Source organism: Lactuca sativa, chromosome 6 (assembly GCF_002870075.4).
Source record: "Lactuca sativa cultivar Salinas chromosome 6, Lsat_Salinas_v11, whole genome shotgun sequence".
Lineage (NCBI taxonomy): Eukaryota > Viridiplantae > Streptophyta > Magnoliopsida > Asterales > Asteraceae > Lactuca > Lactuca sativa.
In genome coordinates, this window is record NC_056628.2 from 121,201,788 (window position 1) to 121,217,726 (window position 15,939).

Below are 15,939 nucleotides of genomic sequence, written 5' to 3' on the forward strand. Positions count from 1 at the left end.
AGATAGCATTATAAAGTTCTTTCTTTATCGTTCCTGTAAACCTTCTAACCCTCTACAGTTGATGTTCTTTGTCGAGCTCTTCTGAGGGTTGTTTTATAATCATTCGACTTGTTTGATTCATTCTTGAGTTGTTTATTATTTTCGTGTTTTTGCTGTTTGTTCTTTATATTGCCTGTTTAAGATCTAATCGATCTTCAAGGTTAGTTTTAATCTTATCAATTTATTAATCACATAATAAATTAATCTCTCTCTCTCTCTCTCTCTCTCCCAAAAATTCATCTTGTCCAATTGGTAGGTTTGAGGGCAACCAAAAATGGTTGTGCTACTATCAATTCAAGTATATACAAATTATAGTTATGGGTTTAGATACCTAATTCAGTGGTCTCCCACTTGGATATGTCTATAACTATAACTGGCAGTATAACTTATGAATCGATCAACAAATTGTAGCTTTCAAGAGTCGTTGTTAAACTCTGGCCCAGTCATATACGCGTCCTAAGATAAGTGATCATATAATTCTTCGTTTTTCAAGATATCATTCAGACATGATACATTGAATAGAATCAATCTCATTGTCCAAGAATTTGTTTCCCGGTTTCTGATTTGTGATGACGTAGGACTTTTAATCGAAAACATTAATTTAGTCCTGGTTGGGCCCAACACTATAAATTAACACCTAATCACTGAGGGGCCTAAAGATATCGCTTTCCTGTTAGGGAAAAAGGAACGGATAAACTTTGACTCATATGCTTGCATCCTTTACTCATCAAATCATGCTTGACGATTTGTTTTATAACATCAAGTTACTAATGCGTTTACAACCAACTTGTAAATTACAACTCATATATCTTTGTTTCAAGATCATAAGATATTATCATCTCAAAATTACTCATGATAGATTCCATGAAGTAATTCTCTGAGCATGGGTTTATCCAATACTTAAATCTCTATTTCTAAGTATTCATGAACATTGCAGCAACATTATTGCTATGTCTAATGCCCTTAGACAATCTACAATCCAATTCATGACAATCTTAATTCACTACTTACTTCCAAAAGTATGGCTGACTATGAAATTTGAATAATCATATTATTCGGGAACTAAAACATGCAAAATGAAACACAAGAATAAACAATTGACAAAAGGTAGTAAATAAACTCATAAATAATTGTCTATTATTTAACCACTAAAAGTCAATTACATTTACTTTGTTACGAGTTTCAAACTAACTATCTAACTAGTAAAACTAATATCATCTCTCAGGCCAATGCTCCTAGCATGCTGACTGTGCTTGAACTTACTTAGAGCCTTCGTCAAAGGATCTAGAGGATTCTCTTCTGATGATACCCTCTTCACGATGAGATGGCCTTCTTCTACCCTATGTCTAATGTAATGGTACTTTATGTCGATATGTCTAGACTTTCCATGATCTATTGGTTCCTTAGTCAAGGCAACCGCTCCTTCATTATCACAAAAAAGTTCCATTGGTTCCTGAATGGTTGGGACAACTCCAAGGTCACCAATAAAGTTCCTTAGCTAAACTACTTCCTTTGAGCTTCACTTGCAACTATTTACTCTGCTTCACATGTTGAATCAGCCACCGTATCCTGCTTGGAACTATACCAAGTTACTTCTCCACCGTTCAGAGTGAACATCCAGCCTAACTGAGAACGAAAGTTGTCTTTATCTGTTTGAAAGTTGGCATCACTGTATCCACTTACTCTCAATGTATCACTACCACCAAGGACTAGAAGTATGCCATTCGTCCTCCTAGATAATTGAGAATGTTTTTAACCACTGTCTAATGAGATTTGCCTAAATTTCCATGATAACGACTGACCATGCTCAAGGAAAATGACACATCAGAGAAAGTACATGTCATAGCGTACATGATCGACCCTACAGCCGAAACGCAAGGTACCCAAATCATATTAGCTATCTCTTCATATGTACTAGGGCTTTGAGTCTTACTTAATTTGGTATTACCCTGGATAGGTAGCTCTTCTTTCTTGGAATTTTCCATACTAAACCTCTTTAGCACTTTATCCAAGCATGTACTTTGACTAAGTCTAATTAGTCTCTTCTTTCTATCTCTCAAGATTTTTATCTCGAGAATATAGGCAGCTTCTCCAATGCCTTTCATGAAAAAACACTTTCCAAGCCAAGACTTAACTTATTGCAAAGTTGAAATGTCATTTCCCATGAGTAGTATGTCGTCAGTATACAACACCGAAAAAGTCACTATACTCCCACTAGCCTTGATATACATACACGACTCATCTTCACTCCTAGGGAAACCAAACTCTTTGACTTTCTCATGGAAGCATAGATTCCAGCTGCAAGATGCTTGTTTCAATCCATGGATGTATTTCCCAAGCTTACATACTCTATTTGGATACGTTGCATCTACAAAACCCTCTAGATGACTCATGTTAGCATCTTCAGCCAACTTTCCGTTAAGGAAAGTGGTTTTGACATCCATCTGCCAAATTTCATAGTAATAAAATGCAGCTATGGCGAGCATTATCTGAATAGATTTTATCTTGGCCACTGGTGAGAATGTTTCATCATAGTCAACCCCCAGGGTTTGAGTAAACCCTTCGCAACCAGTCGAGCTTTAAAATTGTGTACCTTTCCATCCATGTCGGTCTTCTTCTTGAAGATCCATTTGCACCCAACTATCTTTCGACCTGGTACATTATCAACTAAATTCCAATATAGGTTGTCATACATGGACTTGATCTCATTGTCCATTTCCTCTTTCCATTTAGCAGCCTCATGGCCTGCCATTGCTTCCTTGTAGCCAATGTTGTAGAACTCACTACTCGGTGCCTGCTCGGCCGACTGCCGAGTAACGAGTACTCGGATTCAGTAATTCATGTAGAAATATTTTTAGGAAAATTATATATGTCAAAATCATAATTTGATTGAAATATATAACAAAATTCGATACATGTGTGTTAAATAATAAATCATTAAGTGTATTATACATATTAATCTTTAAATTCTTTATATTTTTTTTTCTCTTTTTATGAAATTTTTGACCCTTTGATCGAGTAGGCCGAGTTTGACTTTGTTGACTGAGTAGGCCCGATTTAGAGAGATTTTGCCCGAGTTTTGACCGAGGTTGACTGATTTTTGAACGAGTTTGACTTAATCCGAGTTTTTTTGCCGAGTACACATAACTCGCCTCGGTGGAGGGCCGATTCTGAGTACTCGGCCGAGTAGGCCGAGTTTTGCAACACTAATTGTAGCTAGCTGACTTATCCCAATTTATCAGTGTCCTATCACTAACAAATGTGTCACCATCTGTAATAATATGTTATCTAAACGTATTTCTCACAATTTAATGTCTCAAATGACCAAATCTTAATTTGGTTCATTTATGTAACACCCAGTTTCCAGAACATATCAATTTAGGGCATCAAGGAGTCAATGCATGGCTTTTAGGAAAAATGGATGTCATGACGTGACCATAAAGGGGTCATGACACGACACGTGTAGATAAGAGTCACAACGTGACATTATGTTGCTCATGTAGTGAGGTTGGTTGTAGCCCAAACCCTTGATCTTTTAGGGTTTCATTCGTATTTAAACCCCATAAACTTCATTTTAGGGTTCATTAACAGCCATCTTCGTCCTCAAACACAGAAAAACCCTAACCTTAGTTTGTCCTTGTGATTCTTGAGCTTTTAGTGGTGTTTTGGTAGCTTGAGGAAGAAGGGATCGCCTTTGGAGCATGGATCCATCTTGGAAGCTTCATTTGCATCCACTAGCAACATATTTGGACCCTTGTGAGTAGACAAGTTTCAAGCATTATGATTCCTTGTTGCTAGATCTAGGGTTTTATTCATGATTATCCAAGGTTAGATGATTTAGAGTGTTGGGACTCCATAAAGTTATCAACTTTATGGAAGTTATCAACTTTATGGGTCCTTAGAGTCCCTTGGTGATTATATGTGGTGTATCTAAAGTTTTAGTGATGTTTGAGCACATGCTTGAGGTTTTGACCTCATTTTCTTCTTAAATGCCCTAATTTGAACTTAAGTCTTGCTGTGACATCCCAAAAACACCGAGTAAAATTTTTTGTTTAATTAAGTCAAACCATTCATTCAGTATCCCAAAAGATAATTAGAGTAAAAGTATTATCAAAACATTAGAGTAAGATCATAAAAAATCACTGCGAAATAAAATCTTCAGAGGATGCAGTGCGATCAAGTCGAATCTTACCTTTGAAACCAGATGTACTTGAAACCATAAACATGAAACTGTGAGCACAAAGCTTAGCGAGTTCCCTAAAATACCACATACTAAACACACATAACAACTCGAAACTAAACTGGGTCTATTTCACCCCCTTTGGTATCTTTCAACCGGTACTGGCACTATTTTACCCCCTTTGGTATCTTTTAACTAATACTGGGTCTATTTCATCCCCTTCGATATCTTTCAACCGGTACTTAGTCTATTTCAAAGAGTGGCTTAAAGGATTAAGAGCTTAATACTCAAAGCTGTCCAAGACGAATCTCACAGCGTGCGATGTCATGTTGTGGAAATGGCTGTTCGTGACTATTTTGTCCTTTTTTTGGTCACGACGTGACCAGTGGCTGAAGTTGACTATGGTTAGCTTTTTGACCAAGATTGACTTTTGGGTCAAATTAGGGTCTTAAGGGTGTACGCTGATAGGGTATGACTTTACTGTTGCTGTTAGGTGTCTCGTTGCTCCTATCTACCCTGTATGTGAGAGTTGTATTTTTAGCTGCTATTCACGATGTGAGTCTTCTTGCTACGCACTTTACTTGTGTAGTATTTATGTTTGTGACCAACTGGGTCTTAAATGTTGTTTGCTATTTTGTTTGAATTGTATTGCTGATAACTAGGATTGCTGATAATCCCTAGGGTTGCTGATAACCCCTGAACATGCTGATAATCCACATGGCGTGCTGTTAGCCCATTAGGATTGCTGAAAATCTCCAGTGTTGTTGATAACCCGTAGATGTTTATTTATGTTGTGTAGTATGATTATTTTGGGAAGGACTCACTAAACTTTATGCTTACAGTTGTTGATTAAATGTGTTTTAGGTATCTCAGATGATCGCGGGAGGGCGAATGCATGACTGTACACTCCGGCTTGCAGATATTTTACGACTTCCACATTTTTATACTCTGATTTGGGATGATTGTATTGATACACCTGAGATTTCTTGTTTGGGTTGTTATGATACTCGGAGGTTTTGCTAAACTAAAAACGAAAAATTTGGGTTGTTACAGGACATGTGACATTTTCCACCAACTAAAAAAGTATTAAAAAACTGGCCGGTGGGTTGGGTTTGTGGGTAGTAGGTTATGATATATATTTTTAGGATTAATCTCTTTAGAATGTACGATTGAAAACTTTGGACTGCTTAAACCACTATTGTCTTGTTATTGCTCTATGTGCCGGTCATGTGATTTGAAGTTGTTCCCATGATCCACTTTACTGTTATGTACCCTTCTCTAATCCCTTCAAGCCTCCATGTTATATCTCACCCGCCTTCTCTGCTTTCTCTTGGGCACATACTTGTTGAAATCCACTGATCGTCCTCCGGACAAGTTTGAGACAATTGTAATTAGTTGTAATCCCACCCTTACATCCCCATCTCTCCATTCAAAAGACTTTCAGTTTGTAATTTGATTATTCTTTCATGTTGTCTCTCTTCCACTTCAAGCATGCATATATAAAAAAGATGTAGAAGGCATATAACAGTGATGTTGGTGTGGTAATTTTGAATGTGAAGTCCAATATAATTCAAATCTCCACAAACTCTTTGACATGTTAATAGATGTAAAATGGGGAATAAAAAATAATAGGGCTAATTATACTTGAGGGTGTGGTTCGGCAATATGCTCGGCAAGGTGGTGGCAAATTCGACATACAACACCCCCCTATAGGTGGCATGCCAAGTAAAATGTGGTCAAATAACATTATGTTGCCGATGTGAGAGTAATGAAAAAAGAGAGAAGAATGGTTAAATGTTATTTATTTAAAAAAAAGATCAATTTTGCCCTAACCTACATAGCATGCATCTAATATGAGATAAATGACACATCTAATATGAGATAAATGACAGGGACTTGATTGGAAAAAAAAACTAATCTAACAACTTCATTAACATTAACCCTCACTATTTAACAATTTTTGTTTGTCCTACACAATATACAAAATATACAAAATTGTACCATTTGTTGGACCAATGTGGAAAATGACGACTTTTCCACATCATCGTCTCTCGCAAAACTGTTTGGTTTCTTCCTCCTGACGAAAAGAAAACTTCTCCTGATATTACTTACAAAACCTATACATATATAAACCCTTCCCGATTTCATTCCTCTTTGCCATTTTCATCCATCAAATTGTAACAAATTCAAGCATTTGCTTTTATTTTTCGACTTTTCTTGTTTCTAGGGTCACAGGATTAGAATTATCGATAGCTAAACTGCAAAATAGCCGAATCAATCAATCAATATATAGGGCTTCTTCCTTTCGTAGTATTGTTGAAGAGTCTCCATATATAGATTTCTCGTTTTCTTTCGAATTAGGGCCTGGAAGAATAGAAAATTTGACTGCTGAATACAGTTTAGTTGACTCAATCGATCAAAGGGTTTCCTGTTGCTGTGGAGTTTTTGCAATTTGAGCTTTTTCTTTTCTATTCCGAATTAGGGGTAGGATTAATCATCTAGAGTAATGTTCTTCAGTGGCGATCCTTCCAATCGGAAACGAGTTGATTTAGGCGGTCGTAGCTCAAAGGAAAGAGATAGAAAGAAGCTTTTAGAGCAGGCGAAGTTAGAGAGGAATAAAAGATCACAGCAGCGCCAGCAAAACTCAGCTGCTCTCACAATTCAGGTTCATAACAATCATACTTCACACATACACACGCACACTGACATTTATAACTTACATATAAGCATCAGATATGAAGATGTATACAGTATATACATGTGTTCTTATGTAAAACGAGGTTGATAGACTGGTTATATACAGACAGAGAGTACATGAGCATCTTATCTGATGGGTGCACTTCATTAGAAATTTAGAACAACATGCATTGCTTAATCTAAGAAAGAAAAAGGAGACATGGACTTTTGACACTGACATAGACTTAAGACATTGTTATCAGGGAACAAGCTGTTAGTGATTGCTGCAATTTATAGTTTCTGCAGGATATCAAACAGAAACTTGCTGTTCAGCATGCTTTGTCCTGAACTTGATCAATATCTTCTCAATTTCACTAATACCTTTGAATTTGATTAATCCCTTCCTACAGAAATGCTTTAGAGGACGAAAAGTTGTGAAATTGGAGCGTGGTAGTGCACGAGAGCGATTTTATACCACTTATGGAAAACACTGTGAAAGAGTAGACAGGTGCTTTTCATCATGCTTCTCTTTATTTGGAGCTACATTGTTGAAATTTGTAGCCATCTAATTCTTTTCTTTCTTGTTGATGTCAATATTCAGGCAATGCTTTGGACCAGATTCAGAATTTCTTCGGGAGTTGCTATATTTTCTTAGTCCACGAAATGCTTCAGACATTTCTACTCTTGTGGAGGCATGCCGTTTGTTTTCACAGTTTGCTAAAGAAAGTGGTGTGTAATATGTTTACTTCATTGTTAATTTGTTATAAATCCACTGATACCATTTTTCAAAAACCTTTAACATCATCAAAACATACATCAATATCCACCAATGATCGTATATACAGAGTATATACTTATACTGTTTGATCATCAAAAGCTATCTTTCAATACTATATCTCATACACACATTCCTCCACTTTTTAGCTATTGGTTTGGGAAATTACATTTTTAGGTATTCATAGCTCTTTATTGTGTGACAGGGGATATTTTGAACCTTTTTGGTGGCTCCCACTATTCTTCTGATCATGCTTTGGTGAACTACAGGGTGAAGAAACTTGCTTATGTCTGTATTCAGGCTATACATCATAATAGGTTTGCCTCATGTGTTATTTCTTGTCTTTTACAAGGTGGGACATCTACTCGCTCTCAGTCTCTTGTCTGTGCAAAAGACGTGAATGCCCTTCTCATGGTCAACACCGAAAATAGCCCTAGAAGGTTGTTTTTTTTATTTGAATGTTGTTTTGAAACAGACATCAGTTAAAGGATCAATTGTTATCAACATCTTTGGACTCAAATACACCAACAAGTATCTTGTTGAAAGCAGCTGCATTGTTGATTGATCCCAAGCTTCCATGGTCTTGTAAGATAGCCAGTTATCTTTTGCAACAAAACATATATAAGATTTTCCGGGAGATTGTTATCACAGGAAGGGTATGTTAATTGTTAATATGTTTTAGTTTTTTAAACTCTGCATCCTGTTTTAGTCTTACCTTGTCTTTTACTTGTTACATATTTAACTTTTTGTAGGAAAGTTTAAACTCTGAAAGCCGAATTGGAAATGTATCTTTAATGGAGCGTGTTCTTGCCCAAGTTGTTACTCATACTGGTCAAGGGCATTGCGTTTGTCCAGATATTGACCTTCAATGGAGTTTTGCATCCCAAATTCTAACAATTCCTTTTCTATGGCAGATTTTTCCTCACCTAAAGGAGGTAATTCAGTTGTAAAAACATTTCATCATTTCATCTGTCTATTTTATTTGGCTTCCACATATTGAAATGTGTTTTTAATTATCATTGTTTCTATGTCTAGACTTATGTTTCACAGGGGCTTTGTCAGTATTATCTTCATAAAATGGCAACATGTAGTCAGAATTATGAAAAAGTATTACCTGTTGACATATCATCTGAGTTCCCTGGTTATGCATGTCTTCTTGGAAATTTACTGGAATCAGTTGGAGTTGCTTTGAGTCGCCCTTCATGTTCTTACAATATGGTATCAATATTTATGTTGCTTAATGTAATTAATTACATGTTCTTAATAGTTTTTGTTTATGACTTTATGTATAAATTATAATCCTTTCCACCTTTTCTCTTCTTTTCTGATCAGACCATAGACTTTGCTACTGTTGCAACGTTATTGCTGGAGGCACTTCCTCCTATTCAAACATCAAGTACAGGAAATAGAGAAGAAAGTATGTTCTCTGAATATAATTTGAATATTCTTTTTTACTTTTTTTTATATGCTCATTGTAATGTGTTTCCTAATTTCATGTTTCAAATGTTAATGTACTACAGATTCAATAATGGGTGATGATGATATGATTATTGATGATGGATCTGTAGTAGTACCTCTTAATAAGGAACTGGAAAAGCAGATTTCAAATGCAATCGATCCACGTTTTCTTTTACAGCTGGTATGCTTATGCTTATTTGACATTTATACCCCTACAAGAATTTTTTTATGTGGATGTGATTAACTCTTCTGATTTTGAATTCCTAATCAGACAAATATTTTGCTTGGAGGATCTTCATCTAAAGATAAAATTAAGGACACTGAAGCAGCAGCTGTTGGTGCAGCTTGTTCTTTTCTTCATGTGACTTTCACCATTTTTCCACTTGAACGTATCATGACAGTTTTAGCTTATAGAACTGAATTGGTATCTGTACTCTGGAGTTTCATGAAGCGATGCTATGAGAGCCAAAATTGGTCTTCCTTGTCTGCCATGTCAGCATATCTACCTGGCGATGCATTTGGTTGGCTACTTCCTATGGCAGTTTTCTGCCCTGTGTACAGGTGTGCATCTTCTTTTTAAATCAGAACTCAAACTGGACATATATACAGTGGTGTTTCTTTTTGACTTGATATAAACAGATGGAGTTAATGGATTAAGTCATAGGAGAGTGTCTTTAACCATATACTTTATACCCTTTTTAAAAAAATATATTATAGAATAAAAAATTGATTAAAATATCATGTAACATGTGTAAATTTCTATTATTTTCATTTTAAGACTGTTCATTCATTCCAACTCCAAAGCTTCCAACTACCCATTTAATGTCATTCACTCTACCCACTTAATGAGGGAAAAAGACGAAACTACCCCTAAGTTAGTCTAAGAATCGAAGCTGAAATTAAGTATATTCCACATTTGTATGTCAGGCACATGCTTACAATCGTTGACAATGAGGAATTCTATGAGCAAGAAAAGCCGTTGTCTTTAAAGGACATTAGATTATTGATTGTTATCTTGAGACAGGTATTTGTTACCATTTCATGGGACATTTTTTTTCTCTACATTTTAGCTCCTATTCGACAAATTTAATTCATGGTTTTGTTTTTTCTTTCTCTAGTCTTTGTGGCAGATTCTTTGGTTAAACCCTGTGGCACCAATGAAGTTTACTAAAATCAATCTTTCCTTAAAGAAACACCGTGTAGAATTTGTTCAGTATAGGGTTAGTGTTGTGGCTTCTGAACTTCTTTCTCAGGTATGCTTATTGTAGTTTGACTTTTTCATTGACAATCTTGAAAGACACTAATTTGTGTAACTATAAATCTACAATTACAGTTGCAAGATTGGAATAATAGAAGGCAGTTTGCACACCCAAGTAACTTCCATGCTGATGGTGTCAATGATCACTTCATTTCTCAGGTAATAACTATTTACTTAATTCACATATTATTTTTTTTATAAGTTTGAGTTTGTGATGATGAAAAAGAATCCCTCTATTTACTTAATTCACAGGCGATGATTGAAAACACAAGGGCATATGACATACTGAAACAAGCTCCTTTCTTGGTGCCATTTACAAGCAGAGTTAAATTATTCACAGTGAGTTTATAACTTATAAATTATAATGTATTCATAGTCGTACTATTTATTTTTTTAATTACTAATTACATTTTTATCAAACTATATAGTCACAACTTGCTGCAATTAAAGAAAGGCTAGGGTCTCATTCTCTTTTTAACCGAAGTACTTTTAAGATAAGACGTGATCATATATTAGAAGATGCTTTTAATCAGTTGAGCACATTATCAGAAGAGGATCTTCGTGGAGTGGTATAAATTATTATAATTATATCACAATTTTGGCTATGTTTTATTATGTTATGATTGGCATTTAGTTATTTTATATTTTTTATTGTTAGATTCGGGTTACTTTTGTGAATGAATTTGGAGTGGAGGAGGCTGGTATTGATGGTGGTGGGATTTTTAAAGACTTTATGGAGAATATTACCCGAGCTGCTTTTGATATGCAGTATGGACTATTTAAGGTTGTAAAATCTGTATTCCTGCTTTTTCTGTAACTTTTAGTTTTTCCCAATTTACCCTTTTTAGGATTCTAAATTTTTTGTTTTTGATATAACTAGGAGACGATTGACCACCTACTGTATCCTAATCCTGGATCAGGAATGATACATGAACAACACCTTCAGTTTTTCCATTTTCTTGGAATTATACTCGGAAAGGTATTTAGTATTCTTAGGATCATTAGTAACTTCATGCAATTAGTTATACAAATCTTTTAATGATTATTATGGTTTCCAATGTGCTATATATGTTGAGTGGCTGTTTTCTTTCAATAATTACTGAATCTTTATAGTTTCATAAAGTTATCTGCTTTTAATTTTGGGATAGTTGGACTTTTTGAATTTATTATGTTATGCTCTATTAGCATATCTTTCTTTCATCTTTTAAATCCAAAATATACAGTTCACATGCATAATCTTGTATATTTGGGAGTACCTTGTATTAACCTTATCTGTTCTATGGCACATTTTTAAATCATTCAATGCAAAGTTAAGTACTTCATTTGTATATCCAACAGTTTATCTTTATTATAAAACTTTATGATGAATTTGTTATTCATTCACCCCTTCTTGATAATGTAGGCAATGTTTGAAGGGATTCTTGTTGATATACCATTTGCAACTTTCTTCTTGAGCAAACTAAAGCAAAAGTAAGTTCTTCAATATAACCATGCTGTCTTTATCTTTTCATGGTAACTACATTTTCAATCCTCCTGCTATCTAAAAGTTTCATGTATGCATGCAAATATGGTTAATCTTACACTCAAAGGGAATAATCTTTTAGCATTATCAACTTTCTGTTCAATACAAACAAAAAGTGAGTAGGCAGAATAGAAATAAAAAAAAGACACAAGAAAGTAGTCAAATTATAGGCTTGACTGTGATGACTATCATCTTTAAATATGATAATTAAAATAATGGGATGCCCTTTGCATAAAATTTTGATGTTTCCCTGTTAATATAATTGAAGTTTTGAGCTTTTATTTGAATTGTGAATATGAAAATATATCGAGTAGTTCCTTTTATCAGCCTCTTACATATTCTAATTAGCATCTCCTTTCAGGCACAACTATTTGAATGATTTGCCATCTCTGGATCCCGAATTATATAGGCACCTTATATTTTTAAAGGTTTGCATCTGACTCTTTTATTTAGCTTTACATAAGAAAATATGATCTTTTTGTCAAAAGACAGATCATCTGAACTTTTTTAATTCCTTGTGTTAAGATTATCTTGAACTTTTTATATAATTTTTATTTTTGAAATGTCATATGCAGCGATATGAGGGTGATTTGTCAGAGTTGGAGTTGTACTTTGTTATTGTTAATAATGAATTTGGTGAGCAAACATCAGAAGAGCTGATTCCAGGTGGAAAGAATATACGAGTTGTGAATGATAATGTCATCACATTTATTCATCTTGTTGCCAATCATCGCCTCAATACTCAGGTTTTATGTCTTTCCTCAACCTTCGATGATGGCAATGAGGGTATTTTCGTCATTCTTTCTTGTACGTAATGGAGTTAGTTGTAATACAAAATATTATGCATCATCTGTTTTCAGATTCGTCTACAAAGCTCTCATTTCTTAAGGGGATTTCAACAGCTTATACAGAAAGATTGGATTGACATGTTTAATGAACATGAACTTCAGGTTTTTAGATCCTTCCTTTAATATTCTTTATTCATCCTATTTATTAATTTATTTATTCTTCATTCTCACCTATCTTTTTGCAGCTTCTCATATCAGGATCTGTTGATGGATTCGATGTAGATGACTTAAGGTCTAACACAAATTATGCTGGTGGCTATCATCGTGTAAGTTCAAAATTTGATTTTTATTTTTATTTTTTAAACAAGGATGAAATCGTATTTTTGTTCATCTAATATGTCCAACTCACTAGTCTTGTTCTCTTGCTACTTACATACATGGTAATGGTGTTCTTCTTTACAGGAGCATTATGTGATTGACATGTTTTGGGAAATTCTCAAGAACTTCTCATTGGAAAATCAACACAAGTTTTTGAAGTAAGTTTGGATTCTTTGACATTTTTATCCAATGTGTTTGTTGGATCATTGTACCTTTAAATGCTTCTTAACTTGTTACATAAAGCATTTTTAAATGCTTTCTATATTCTGCCTTAATTTTATACTACATATTGATTACAAGTTAAAAACTTTAGCTTGCTTTTAATTTTTATTATTTCTTCCAGGTTTGTGACTGGATGTTCAAGAGGACCTTTGCTAGGATTCAAGTATTTGGAACCTTTATTCTGTATACAGCGGTATGATGCTTTTACTCCTTGGAATTGGAATTTGAGATTCCATTCCAAATCCAATGATTATAAAGACTAAAACACCCTCATTATATATTTGTAATTTTGTATCCTTATTTTTTTTTGTTTGTTTATAATTATTGCTTTATAGGGCTGCTGGTAGTGCCTCTGAAGAAGCTCTTGATCGGTTACCAACATCAGCTACTTGTATGAATCTTTTAAAGCTTCCTCCATATAGAAGGTTTGTCATTCTTTTCTAATTTCTTTATCCCTTGTTTGTTACACATTAGTATGCAAAAAAGACATAAATACCCTTCTCATCCGCATCATCGAAAATACCCCTCAAAACTTTTGCTTTCGAGGACTATTTTCAATGAGAAGGTCATTTTCGTCTTTTGTACTACACATCCACCTTTTTACAATCGACACCTCACCTGTTCTCTTATGTCATGTCCTTCTGATCTATCATCTAACTTGAAGGATGAGAAGGGCATTTACGTCTTTTGTACACATCAACCTTTTTTGGGTAGGAAAATTTGTAATTTTTGTACAATCGACTAGGGATGAGATTTAAAACCGGAAAACCGGACCGGAACTGGAATCAGATCGGAACCGGAACCGTTAGAACCGGAATATATAAAACCGGTTCCGGTTCCGGGTTTAAAAATTGGCTTTATCCGGGTTCCAGGTAATACGAGTTTGGGTCCATCGGGTCCGGGTAAACCGGGTCTAAAAACCGGAACCGGTGTTTGGAACTGGAACCACTTTTAGGTACGGAACCGGTTTTTGTGAAACGTTTAAAAGATGCATATCTCATTCATTTCAACTCCGATTGACATGCTTTTTTTTCCAACATGTAGTTTAGAGTTTGTAGATGATTTTAGACTATAAATTTGCCATTTTTAGTTTTATATTCATTGACTTACAGTCCACCAAAGTCGAGATATCAAAGCTGGAAGTTTTTAGTTTTTTAGTTTTTTTGTTTTCGGTGAAAGTTTTAAAACATGCATATCTAATTCGTTTGAAGTCAGATTGACATGTGGTTTTTTCTAACTTGTAGTTTACAATTTGTACATGAGTATAGACTATAATTTTGTCATTTTTGCTTTAATATTTAATGATTTACAGTCATCCGAAGTCGGGATATCAAAACTGAAAATTGTCAACTTTTTAGCTATTTGTTTTTGTACTTTGTATTCTGTGAAAATGTTAACACATGCATATCTCATTCGTTTAAAGTCGGATTGACATGCGGTTTTTCCTAGAGTGTACTTTAGAGTTTGGACATGATTTTAGATTATAATTTTGTTAATTTTGGTTTCATATTCAATGAGTTACAGTCTCCCAAAGTCGGGATATCAATATGAAAGTTTTCAAAGTTCAACCCACTAAGTAGTAAGTAATTATCAAAAAATTCCGGTTTTTTCAGTTCTAAACCCACTTTATTCGGTTCCAACTTACTCACTTTGATGTTTTCGGGTTTTCCGGTTCTAGACCCACTTTACCCGGTACCGTACTCGGAACCGAACCGGAACCGGATCTTACATACCGGTCCGGTTTCCGGTTCTTCAAAATCCCATTAATCGGTTCCGGGTCCATCCGGTCCGGGTTTGGACCCACTTTCATCCCTACAATCAACACCTGTTCTCTCATGTCATGTCATGTCCTTCTGACCTACATCTAACTTGAAGGATGAGAATGACATTTACGTCTTTTCTACATATCCACCTTTCTGGGTGGCACAAAAATTTGTAATTTTTGTACAATTGACGCCTGTTCTCTATGTCATGTGCCTCTGATCACATCACATTGTATTTATTTATTCAAAGTTAACAACATATTTGATGATGATGATGCAGTAAAGAGCACATGGAGCAGAAGCTGTTGTATGCTATAAATGCGGAAGCGGGATTTGATTTAAGCTAAACATTTAAAAAAGAAAAAAAATGCTGTGTGGTAAATTAAAGTACATTGCCTAAATCGACCCATAGAAGGGGTGAGAGCATGGTGATTTTGTACATAATGTGGTTGCAAGGTTGCAGCAGCTACAATGTATACCATTTGTTTGCCAAATATTGCAACAATGGACATAAAATAGTAGAGCCTAGTTTGTATTGTTTGCAAAAAGAAAAAAAAGGAGGCTTTGGTTTGTAGATAGATTGTATTTCAAGTTCTAAATCCATGGTCCCAATCTATGGCTACTTTGTTGGCAATGGTGTACTTACCACTTATCTTTTTCTCTCATTGTCTACAAACTTTATAAGTATGAGGGTATTTTCGTCTTTTGCACAAATGAAAGACCGATTATAATTTTTGTTCTATTGATATCAATCCTAATCAACCATGCTAAATTAAGTACAAGATTTGTTATGATAAAAACATGCCACAACCTAGTCACAAATATATTACAAGGTTTTTGCACATATATTGAAAGTGTTGAAGGAGTTTAATAGATGCAA

The 15,939-nt window shown here is 34.8% G+C and overlaps 1 protein-coding gene across 1 annotated transcript; it reads left to right on the forward strand.

The window, feature by feature from the left end:
- Positions 1–6,228: 6,228 nt before the first annotated feature.
- On the forward strand, positions 6,229–15,717 carry LOC111882208 (E3 ubiquitin-protein ligase UPL6). The gene is made up of 26 exons (XM_023878560.3): positions 6,229–6,884; positions 7,306–7,403; positions 7,497–7,624; positions 7,876–7,987; positions 8,146–8,326; positions 8,423–8,605; positions 8,706–8,888; positions 9,003–9,087; positions 9,191–9,309; positions 9,400–9,689; positions 10,056–10,152; positions 10,247–10,381; positions 10,462–10,545; positions 10,639–10,725; positions 10,815–10,955; positions 11,045–11,170; positions 11,267–11,365; positions 11,789–11,856; positions 12,270–12,336; positions 12,484–12,654; positions 12,769–12,858; positions 12,942–13,022; positions 13,159–13,232; positions 13,418–13,489; positions 13,632–13,721; positions 15,340–15,717. The coding sequence occupies exons 1-26, from the start codon at positions 6,726–6,728 to the stop codon at positions 15,404–15,406; spliced, it is 3,087 nt and encodes a 1,028-aa protein (XP_023734328.1). The 5' UTR covers positions 6,229–6,725; the 3' UTR covers positions 15,407–15,717.
- The last annotated feature ends 222 nt before the right edge of the window (positions 15,718–15,939 follow it).